The sequence below is a fragment of the Lepisma saccharinum genome, chromosome 14 (genome assembly GCF_977018435.1).
Source record: "Lepisma saccharinum chromosome 14, izLepSacc3.1, whole genome shotgun sequence".
In the NCBI taxonomy this organism is placed as follows: domain Eukaryota; kingdom Metazoa; phylum Arthropoda; class Insecta; order Zygentoma; family Lepismatidae; genus Lepisma; species Lepisma saccharinum.
In genome coordinates this window covers 45,544,803-45,557,256 of record NC_139242.1, presented here as the reverse complement: position 1 = coordinate 45,557,256, position 12,454 = coordinate 45,544,803, and the positions used below count along the sequence as shown (strand labels likewise).

The 12,454-nt window shown below is 34.3% G+C and overlaps 1 protein-coding gene across 1 annotated transcript in view; it reads left to right on the top strand.

Moving 5' to 3' along the window:
* The window catches only part of LOC145998842 (kelch-like protein 12), a 36,630-nt gene extending 26,590 nt beyond the window's left edge, over positions 1 to 10,040 (top strand). Inside the window, exon 13 of the mRNA XM_083135511.1 lies at positions 2,537 to 10,040. Within this exon, the coding sequence (XP_082991637.1) occupies positions 2,537 to 2,569 (33 nt within the window). The 3' untranslated portion in view covers positions 2,570 to 10,040. The remainder of the gene's footprint in view (positions 1 to 2,536) is intronic.
* The last annotated feature ends 2,414 nt before the right edge of the window (positions 10,041 to 12,454 follow it).

Below are 12,454 nucleotides of genomic sequence, written 5' to 3'. Positions count from 1 at the left end.
TAATCAAATACATTAATTAATGAAGTGAATAACTAATTCAGTATTTTTTATAGAACATTTGCAATTTTATATTGAATGGGCAAATTTTGTATTGATCAGTCCATCCCTAAAACATTATCTACTCCTGTCGTTTAGCAGAGTTAAGAACTGGTATTTCTGCAGTTAGAAATTCTGTTGACAGAAATGTATTTTTTGTGGGAAGGGAGTAGATTCATGGATACCATATCAGACTCTCTAGGCTGAAAATTAAGGCTACATTTTGAATAACCGACAGAAAAGAACTGAAATCACTGATCAAAAAGGAATGGAAATTTTAGTTTTAACTATTTGTGTTACAAGTTGCTAATTGATTTTTTTAATGTCAATAAAAGCGGGGTTTCTCCGTAAGTGTAGGTTTATTTACATATTTTTTTTGTTAGATATTTTATGTGACTAACTTTTTATTTTCATGAGAATAATCACAAAATTGCAGAATTCTTCGACTTTACAATTGGGAAGAAGAATATTTATGTGGAATATTTTGAGTGGTGAAGTCATTGTAAATTTTATTGATAAACTGATATACCATCCTGTCACTTCTGTTCCTAGGATGATTTGTGTTATGATATATCAATATGAAATATTTACCAGTATAAGTAAGTAAAATGCAGATATCAAATTATACCAATCTTATATACAATGGCAAACAATTTCATTAGGGCCATCAATTGATTCTTGCGCATCCCTGAGTAATATGCGAGTGGTTTTGCCTTAAAGAAACTGAGCTGCATGTTAGAAATTGATTTTCAAAAGCATTCAATTTAAAAACAGTTAGAATAGTTGGCATTGTAGACATTCAATTACAGCCTGTCCATAGAAATAATGCATCAATAAAATTATTAATAATTTTTATTTTTTATCAGTTGACAGTGAAACAGTACTGATTAGGGATGGACCGATATGAAATTTTGGCCAATACCGATAAAATTTATCGATATTAATAACCAATATTCTACCGATCAAACATAAAATTCCAAATGGTCCTTGAGGAACCTGAATGGATCATTGACCTCCTTAATAAGTACATGTGTCAAGGTGACTGCACTGCAAAAGAAGTTTGATATGTAGACATTTACTTTGTTAAGCATGGAGATTATCCATAAAAATTATACTCCCTCTGTCCCATAATTATAGTCCGGTATGCCAAAATGGTAGTACAGGAATGACAGACGAAGAGGCAGATGGAAAGCACAATTTGTACTGATCGTTGAGTAATAAAGTTGTATGACTCATTCCCGTGTTTCATGTTGTTCTTCTGCATACACCAATATCACAGTTTGAATATCAGGCAATTATTATGAGACACCAAACAAAGGTGTACCGGACAATAATTATGGGACAGAGGGAGTAACAAAATTGCAGAATTTTGCACTAAATTATAAGATATATATCGGATCGGTAGAAGCACATATTTTTGGTAAATAAAAAAGCAAAATTTGAGTATAAAAACAGTCAATTTCGGGTTCAAAAACAGTAAATAAAATGAAATTTGTTAAGGTGGCGAAAAAGTGCCATATAAAATGACATTTTGGTTCTAAAAAATGTGAATATAATCCCAAATTTGATTTAAAAACTTCAGTATTACACAAAATAAATATATCCCTTCTAATAGCACATTAAATCATTACCAGAATATTAAGTTAATTCCTGTATAAAGGAGTCCATTTTTGCTTCTCAAATATTTGCAGCAGCATTAATCAATTTTCCGTGAATTGTTTTACTCACAGGATACTTCAGACTTCAGGAAGTGTCGCATCGGTATATAAACGGTAAATTTCGTGTTTAAAAGTGTATTTCGCATTTTGCATCATTTCGTGACAAAACAGGGTAGGAAAATGCACCTCACACCTTTCAGAAACATGATACTTAACATTAGAATGTGTTATTTCACATTTTGCGTTTTCGTCAAAAACGAATATGCGTGCCTCTACGGATCGGTAAAATAATTATCAATTTTACCCATATGCTGATACCAATAGAGTACCAATTAATTTGTCCCATCCGTAGTACTGATTATCTTTTAAGTACAGAATCCTTGCAGAAATCCTTATAATAGTAGCAACTAATCAATAAATGGACGCTGGCCCTCGTGGCAGAGTGGTTAGCACATCGCGCTATGATGCCAGGTGTTCCGTATTCAAATCCTGGCCTGGGCATTGATGTTTGTGTGTCCATTCATCAATTTCATCATATCATCACTCATCCCCATCTTCACAAATTAGCCAAAAGTGGCACAAAAAGCGAAGTAAAATAAAGCAAATCAATCAATCAATCATTAAGTGGAAAACAAAAATTATCACAACACAGCATATGTTTTACTATGAATGAAAGTCAGTTCCCATGAAAACTGTATACATTCATAATGAAGATGAGAGTTTAGAAGAGATTGGAACAGTTCTCAGTCAAGCCATAAACATTTCAAACAACCCTTGTATGTCTTGTATTAATGGTTAAATATTGTTTTGCAATATCTGAGGAGCTTTTCCCTTTTTAACAGGTGAAAAAACTTCCCACCAAAGAAAAATCTTGACGTCCCTTCCAGCGTCTACATCTCAAAAGTGTATGCTTGCTCAGAATGTTATGTTACGTGGCGTGAAACAGTTGGCGATTGCAGTGCAAGGTAGCCCAGTGGTTAAAATCTCTCATCATTCCTTTCGAAGGAGCTCTGCAACACTGTGTTTCAACATATGTAAATTAGAGACCTTTAGCAATTTTAGTTGAATTCTAACCTTGAACTATTTGTTCAACTGTGATTAACACTCAAAACATAATGCGTGTGAGGGTGTAAGTATGATTCTCCTAGTAAACATGATATTTCTTATTACACTCTCAATAATAGTAATTTACAATTGTGTAAATTACTGTGATTGAGAGTGTGATAGAAAATAATGTTTACTAGGACAATTGTTGTTTTAACAATTGTTCAGTGTGAATAGTGGAAAAATCTTTGTATAATGTAAATGTTTGTAGTACATAAGATTTTAATTTGAAAGTTTTTCTACCGGAGATAATGAGCTAGAAGAGGTAGCTTTTTTAAGTATACATGGCAGATTAGAAGTATTATTTTCAGATTATTGTAGTTTTCTCCCCAAGCCTTTGTGAAAAATGTGGATTAAAAATAGCGTAAAGTATTGTCATGGGTTGCGCCTAATGTGTGTGTGTTACAAAATCTTCCTTTCACATGTAAAGATTTATTTTGTTTTATAATGTGCTGTTAGGTCTTGTTTTTAATTCAAAGCTTTTTAAATTGGTACCTTTGTATTCATGACATGAATTATGCCAGACTGTCAGAGGTTTCGGAAATCCAATGCTTTAGTTTACAAACCTCAAACTTAATTTCTTTGAAACATGTTCATTTACAGTATTGTTCTTAAATTTCCATTTTTAATTGTTTTTTTTTAAAAAATCTAGTTTTTTTCTTACTTTAGCTAGGATTTCTGTGAATAATCTGTAGCAATCGGTAGAACTTACAGATATAGAAATGTAGGCAACAATGAGATACGTCTTTATTACCACTCGATTCTTCTTTTGTTGATTACTTATTTGGAAATTCGATACAGTTTTCTGAATAAGTGCTTGCAGTTGCCCACAGAGCAGCAATATTCACAATTTGAATTACTTGGAAAAAGTTGGAACTGCCTGAAATAAGGACTTAACAATCAGGCAAGTAGATTCCCTTCATAGAAGCCCATATGTTGTAAACATGTAAATGCATTTTGTGTAGTTTGGGAGCTATTTCCTACATTACTTTGCCATCCACTTCTATGGGGAGTAATCTTTATTTTCCCATTAATGCTATATCCAAAAATTCTTTGCAATCAGGATAAGTTTCCACATTCATCAGAATGCTTGAGCCCTTCTTATTATGCAAATTTCAAGTATAAATTCAATTCAATATAATGGCAGCTGATTTCTATTAAATCATCATTACTTTGTTGTGCTCAACTTACGGAGCTCAATAATCCCTTAACTTCCTATAGGATTTTGTTCTCATTCATGCTTAAATGTTACAGACTAGAGACATATGGAAGAAAATGAACCAAGAGCACAGTTAGTTTTTGTTGGCAAAAATTAAAATAAAATTTCAAGGGTTCAGAGTTGCAAAATCTTAAATTAACATACAATCGTAATTTTCTATTTGCTTTATTATTGTTCTGTGCATGGATGAGCATGATACTTTAGCTCTTTTTAGAGCTATGGCATTAATCAAAAATATGCATCAAAACGGCGCTAATCAAAAACATGCATCCATGACATTTCATTTTGTTATAATTCCTTTCGTATGCTGCAATCTTGTATCACCTCATGCTTACTGTAGTAGATGCTTTTAACAAGTAGTGCACAACCATTGATTTATGCATTATGGAAAAATAGGGTAAATTACTATGGCATGCGTAATTTTCCTGTCTTCGTTAGCAAGGTTTAATTCCTCTTTGTAAACACATGGATGTCCATTATTAAAGTAACTCGTGGTAATCATAAAAATCATGCTAGTAAGGGAGCTACAAATGTATGAGGTTCAAGTAATGGATAATTCCTTTTTTTTTATGTCAGTTGCATACACATGATTGGAAATTTGCACCGCTACGTTTATAGCGTATAAATATATACATATAAATGTCAAAGTAAATTAAGGTAAAACATCCTTTTGTTTTTATATCAGTGTTTGGACACATGTGGTGTTAATGCGACAAATGATTTATGTAAGGGAAAAAAGTATGGATCCATTGAGGTGGCTTAAGTTTACTAGGGGAAACGCAGTTCAAATTAGGGTATAATAAAATAGACATCATATTGGAAAAATAAAACTGTACCTGAGCGAATTCCCTTGAAACAAAAGCATTGGATTTCAGAAATGGCTTTCTGGAAAGCAGAAATAACATAAGCTTATATTCTTGGTGTTAAATGAATCTCAAATTTAATTACTTTATGTTGCTTGAATACCTTTGCAAGTAAAGTTAATAAAGAAAAGTTGGTCTAATCTTTGCTGTTGCTTTAAATGGTGGATTGATTATCTTCTGAATATTGTACTTATGTAACAATGTATATGTAAGAAATGCCGATGCACTGTGGTAAGTTAATTATGTTATAACTTTTCAGAATCATTTTAAATTGCTAAGCCAATACGGTCGAGAATTGGTGAGAGTATCTATCAGTACAAAATGGGATCGGCCTAACCAAAAAGTGCAGTATTGTAGATTATTATTCCTAGTTCAATAATTGGCTTTTGATTCATATTGAAATAATTATATATGCACTAAACATCAAAACTGACCGAACAGGTCTTTTATGTAGTTGAATTACCATTCGAAATCTGTCAGTTTAAGCAGTATATTGCTAAATTTGGTAACTCTTCTAAAATAATCTAACAGCATAACTTACTGGTATATATAGTTCCTTCTCTCTTTATGCCCCAAACTTGCTGTGGAAATGTCCAAGATAGATGAGTGCATTGTCATTCAATGCTCATTTGTAATGTTGCTGAGCTTGTTTTTTTGTGTTTTAAGCAAAGCTTCTCATTTAGTTGAAGTTGAAAATTTAGTTTGTGTATATATGTATATTTTTGTGTAGCAAAAATGTGTCTCAACATAACTGTGACACATTAAGGACAGGAAAACTGTGAAGACATCCATGCTGCAACATGACAATTTACAGGAATTAAGATACATATATTTTTTAAATGTTAATAAGATTCTTATGTTGTTTGTCCTTTCTGTTGATAAATGACAGTTATGAAGAGGCTAGTCCATACAATTATTCTAGTCCTGTATAGTTAAACAAATATATTCTGCAATGAGTACCAGGAAGAGATTTTCAAAAGAGCATTTATTCAACTGACTCTGCTAGTCAATAGGAACCCATTTTTTACTTTGCTATGTATATTTTCTCTTCTATATATAAATATATATATGCACTATTTATTTTCTTTGTCTGGTCCTGTGTTAATTTTGTGTGCACTTGTAGTCTTCCATCAGTTAATATGTACTATTTCTAATGTATACATTCATGAACGAAGAATGGAAAATAATAATAGTAATGGATATCTCACATGCTTGGGTGATACACTGGAACCTTGAATTTTATGATTTTCCATGGAAGGTAGAAAAACTTAAAATCCAGATCAATTTTGTAAAAATTTGCTATGTTGTAGCTGTGAAGATTAAATGTGTAATGGGGGGAAAATATAAATTCAAGGTTACACTGTAACTCTTACATGCCACCTCTGACCATGTGGAATGGTTGAGTCATTATTGAAACTTGGAAAGTTCTGGCTCTGAGTCCTGGCCATATCATGAGCATTCATTTGTGTTTCTTCACTCATTTCGTCATTATTCCTGCTCATTATTACAATTAGCCTAAAAAGTAGAACATGGGAATAGAACAGTCATATGAACTCACCTGATCGATAGCCTGATAGAATCTATTCATCACAAGGAAAGCTTCAAGACTTACTACAGCCATATGTACTGATTTCACACCCTGGTAATTTAATTAGAATTAACTTTTGTCACAAAGAAATTGAAATTTTTTAGCCTTAATTTCATTACGAATTGTTTTCCTCTACAGCTTCCTAACAGAAAACAAGAAGTTTTGATCCGCTGTCCTTAACTCTAGAAGACTTGGCAGGACCTTTGGTTGAGGCCAAGGCTGCCGTTTTTTAATTTTTCTCTCCAAAAAAAAAAAAACAAAAAAAACTGAATGATATTCCAAAATCTGAAAAATTACATATGCTTAGAATTCCTTCCAGAGCATCCACACGATCATGTGGTTTGCTGTTGTCTAGATATTGTTAATAGTGTTTTTTTTAAAGAAGAGTGAAAATTTGAATACAGGGCTCTGGCATCGAACAAAGGTCCAGCTGAGCCTTAAGTCCTCCATTTTTTTGTAAAGTTTGTTTGTATGGGCATGTAAGTATGTATGTATATATATGTGGGTCTGTGTCTGTGTGTGTTTGCATGCATGTACGCATATAAAAATACGTAAGGTAGGAGACAGTAAACCCTTCCCACAAACAAAAATAGTAATTCAATTTCCCGAACTACAATTTTTTTTTTTGTGGTAAGTGAATGGTTTACTGTCTCCTACCTTACATATATTTGTTTATCCACCCTTCTGGCACTTTACCTCAAAAGAGATTTATTATTCAAAGTTAAAAAAGACTTAATTTTCATCTTGTGACCAGATACATAATTTTTCATGACATTGTTTTGTATTCCCCTGCAGAAATTATTTTCACTATCTTGGATGCTTGAGTGTTTGTTGTGTGATGTTTTTCATCATACTGTTCCAACTGTGTATTATTTCTCTCGTAGTTGAATTGCCATGAAAGTAAATCACCAGCTGCAATGAACATTTCTGGACTAGACTCTTGAAAGGATTCTCTAATAATATAAACCCATTTGTATGAAAGTCCTTATGTAATGATTCTCACATACGTAAATGATGTATATATATATTTTTTAATTAACAAGTGAATTTTAACATCATCTGCATATCTTTTGTTGTGAATTTTAAATGAGTTGTTGAGAATTGGTCTGTAGTGTATTTGGTACGAAAACCTATCATAATTTACCAAAATTGAAAAATGGGAAAGATGGAACACAAAACCTAGCACACACATACATTTAATGTTAAGAGTGGTAGTTGGAGTTTCGTATATGGTAACCTGATGAAAGTGATCCTTTGTTATTAATTTATAGTGAGTCTTTTCACATATTGCTGACAGCAGAAAAATCGCTTATGATGGATGGTAAAAAGTGATTGAATATCATGTTGCATATATTATATTTAAAATATTCTGACATATACTTTTCAACCAATATTTTCAGTCATAGCATTCATCTATTAAATGCAGTTAAGGTAAAGGTACCCCTGTGTATATGCGCACACGTCATGAAGACATATGGGGTGATGTTGAGGTAGAGTTTCACATATTCTACCATAGTTGGAGTGATGTGTTCAGCATAATGCCCGACTGCCTTTACTCCCCAGGAACCCATTGATACGAAGCTGAGTGGGCTTCAGAGCCATGCATAACCAGGGACATGACTGGAAAATTTCCTTTTTCAGGCTATGTGCCCTGGGATGTGAACCTGGATCTTCTGCATGATGAGAAATATTTTACATGAACAAGAATGTTATTAGAAATGTTGAAGGGTTGCAGTAATTTTCAGATAGGCTATAGCTTTAAAGTGTGTATATGTTTTAACCATTTTAAAGATAAACCAGCTTATTTGGGAACTTTTTTTTTTATGACTTGTACCATTGATAAGAATTTTCAGTGTTGTTGTTGTATACTTTTTGTTGCTCAGTATGTATATGATACCATTTCTTAAAAAGACGTACTAGTGTTTTAAAATGTTCTAATATTTGGAGGTAATGAAACTCGTTTTAAAAGAATATGTCTGAAGAAATGATGAACATGGTTTGTATAAACCTCATCCTGCACTTGAATTTATCAATTGCAAATATAAATTATAAATTCATAATTGGGAAAAGAGAGATGCGGTAGTATATAAATACGGAGAAATTAGTACTCGCTTTGTCCACGAAACTGTTTTTTCTTCATTCTATTAATTTCAGTGGCCACTGCCACCATCCTCGTTGGAACTTGCTGTACTGTTGCTTGGTGTGCATCTTTTGTTTGTAGTTCTCTGGCTACCACTAGGTGCACTGTTGTTAACTGTTCGTCTGGCTCCGTGCACAAACCCAATTCCAAAATAGCTGATAAACTGAACAAACACAAACGGTACTTCCTCTCCTCCCTTGGTAATCCAGTTGTATACAATGGAGAGTGCGAATGCAAGGCACATTACATCGACAGGTCCATCAGATCTGTCAATGAAAGAATCCAACAGCACCTAACAGATGTGAAAAAAGCCCAACCCACTACTGGTCTTGCTAAACATATCAAAATACAATAGCCATTAAATTCAAAAGGTTCAAGTCAAACACAGTGCCCACACGCTCGTAGACACCAAAATCAAGGAAACTCATGCCATAATGCACTTCCCGCACGAGCTAAACATCAATAGCAGATAAGCACAGCACACTTGGATTCCCCTACTACAACAGTTATTGCCCGGAAATAGCAGACGACACGGACCCAGATGCACAGTTAACAACAGTGCACCTAGCGGCAGCCAGAGAACTACAAATAAAAGATGCACGTCAAGCAACAGTACACAAGTTCCAACGAGGATGGTGGCAGTGGCCACTGAAATTAATAGAACGAAGAAGAAAAAACAGTTTCGCGAATAAAGTGAGTACTAGTTTCTCCATATTTAAATTATAAAAGGAACTTTCTTTCAATACCATGTATGCATAGCTCATAAATTGGCCAGACCTTTTGAACTTTTGAAACATTTAGGTAATATTAGAAATGCTTTGATTTTTTTAACTTTTAAATATACTAAATATTTTATGTACCTGAATACACACTTTCCAATAAGCTTTAAAGAACGGGACAACAATTTTTTTTCCACATACGTATATTTGGGTTCTTATGCTACTTTCCTAAAAAAGTGTTAGGAATGAATATGTTTTTCTCCCATGGCATACTTGTATTGCTCTCATTGTATTTATTGTATTTTCATTCAGTTGAGTGTATGTTCAATTCATTCATATCTCTGCTTCATTACAAGTGGCACAAATTGAAAATTTGAATTAAGTGTGCAACATTTCAACATCATTCTGGAACACATGTACAGATGCATGCTCCTCAAATTAAAATATAGTACAGTGCCAACTGGGTCCTTTGATATACTTGTTATGTGTATATTTTTTAAACTGCTGGAGTTTTCATGACAGATACTGAATAAAACAAAGGCCATTGAAAGTGAACTGTGTGTGTTTACATACTTTTAAATCTGTGTTTATTTTTTACAACTCAGTACATGTGAAACATCTCTGTGTTCATAAAATAATGGCATTTCTTTGTAGTATTTTTGTATTTAGGCTTGTCAGGATAATTATGTTCTAATAAACTAGTCTGGAAAGCACTGATTTTTTAAAGTCAATTTGTTAAGTTTCTAGTTAATAAAATACCCTACCTTTTAACCTAGGTGTGATAGATGTATGATGAAGGTAATTTCTTTTTTTTATTTGTCATTCTGAACTACTTAGTTCAGGAAACGGTCAGTACAATGAAATGACATAGTTTCAAAAGAATATCCAACTTTCCGCTTTTTTTATGATCTCGGTAATTAACCTCTCATTACCTTACCTTAGCTATAACCTTTAACAGAGAAGTTACAGAATTGATTTTTTCTCAAACTGTTATACTGAAACACACGAATTGGGTGCTATTTAGTCACTGATAGATGTTGTAAATGTACATGTCTTTGGAGGAGTTTCCACTTTACTACCACCAGGTTCCAAAGCTTCTCCTAGCAGCACACTGTTCATTTTGTTGGAATTGCACAAGTGGTGTAATGGGTACAGAGTTGTAGCAGGGAGTTAACATTAAGTTATGTGTTAATTTAGTGAAAGCACCTACAGAAACATGGAACATGATACAGCAAGCCTATGGTGACCAGATGTCATATGTTTGAAAGGTACAAAAGCAGTGGAAGAGGATCAACTTCAAAAATCGTCCCTTACACACTGGCAGAGGAGCAGAAGGAAACCAGAAACCAAAATTTGCTGAGTTTCTGCACAGGCACCTCGTTGGCTACCAGGGCCGCCTTGCATTGTTACATGCAAGCGCAGTTGGCCCTATAGTGCACAGGATCAGTGAAACCCCAGTAATATACGGCATTTGCCTCGAGAATGGACAATAAACAATGTCTTCACCTTTTGACAATTTTTCGCTAAAATTTCTACACAAGAAGTCATGTATTTGTGTCCGTAACATGGCGGCAAATTCTTTTGCTGAGAAAGAGAAACCGCGAGTCGGCCGCCCTCGTGCAGACCCTCAGCTGAACCCCCACAGGATAGCTCCTGCCATGGTGAAGGTTCGGCGGCAGGCAGAAGCTCGGGGTAGCTATATGGGCAAAATACATGGAAGAGGGTACTGAGGAACCTCGATCTCCAACCAACGGTCATGCGCAGTTAGTGCTCTCTCAGAAGCCGCAGCAGAAGCTAGAAGACACCGTCCTCGCTGCAAGTGAGGCCCAGCTGGTTCCTCCCTTCCAGTGTTGCCCTGTGAGGTTCAAGTTTGAAGCGCATTCGTTACACATTCAATCTTCTCTGTGGAATAATTTTTGTGTCGAACTTCTTGGCATAAATGCAAAATTATGACAGAGGGGGATGAGTAGAAATGAATGAAAGCTGGAATTAGACACGATGAATTAAAATAAAGAAATACATTACTAAAATAACTCTTCCATGCATTCAGACGTTTTCCTTAAAGATGGAAACACTTCGGATATGTGAAAGTATAATTTAATAAAAGAATGGTGCGATCTTAGACAAGAAAGGAAGATGTGACAAATCCTGTCTGTGTCAGTTTCAAGTTTGTAAGTTTTCGAAGTGCTTGGATAGTTGTTTAAAGTATTGATGCTCTGAAGGATGGACTATGTTACGTCATTTGATGCAGTGTAGGTGTTGCTGTCTGCACAGGTAAGAAATGACCGCTAAAATGCATACAATTAACGGAAATAAACTTCCTCATATGTTGAAAGAAAATTAGAGATAATGCGTGTGCTGGTCGACCAACTTCAAATTTAAAAAAAACAAAAAAAACTAGCATTTCAAAGAAAAGGTCTCAGGTTTCTAGGATGCACATGCCCAGGGTGGTATTTTTAGGGGTATTTGTGTCCCCACTCTGCTTGATAAATATTTTCCAGGGGGGATATGTTATATGGCATAAAATCACTATCTCATGCTGTCCCTAGACAGTCAGTAGAATTTCCCCCCCCTGGAAATTTCTTAAATACCACACTGCACATGCCATTCGTTGCCATTTTCTTTTAATAATTGTAGGACCATTGTGATTTGTTATTTTGTAATTGCAGGCATGGACGTCCGAAGGGGAAAAGGGGCCACACCTGCCTGGAAAATTAATGTCAACCTAAAACTATTTCTTATCCACATATAATTTCATTTCAGTCACAGTAATTTATGATGATTATTATAAAGGTGTTGCAGGGACTGAAGGAGTGTTTTTGAGAGAACAACACTATTACAGGGAAAAATGTTCCTTGTTTATCCCCCTGGAAAAAAATGACCTTGCTTCCCATCCCTGGAACAAATCCTGAGGATGTCCATCATTTTCTAATAAAACCCGAAACTTCTTTCATAGAAGAACAATTTATTGCACTTAGTTTTAGCCCTAAATTTATTCGCGCACCTCTACTATGAAACCTCATTCTATGAAAAAATTATGTACCAATCTTTTAACCCCCTTCCCCCCTGATCCCTTTGTTTTGCAAAGAAAGTATATTTGCGGAAACTGAATATGTGTCATCTGACT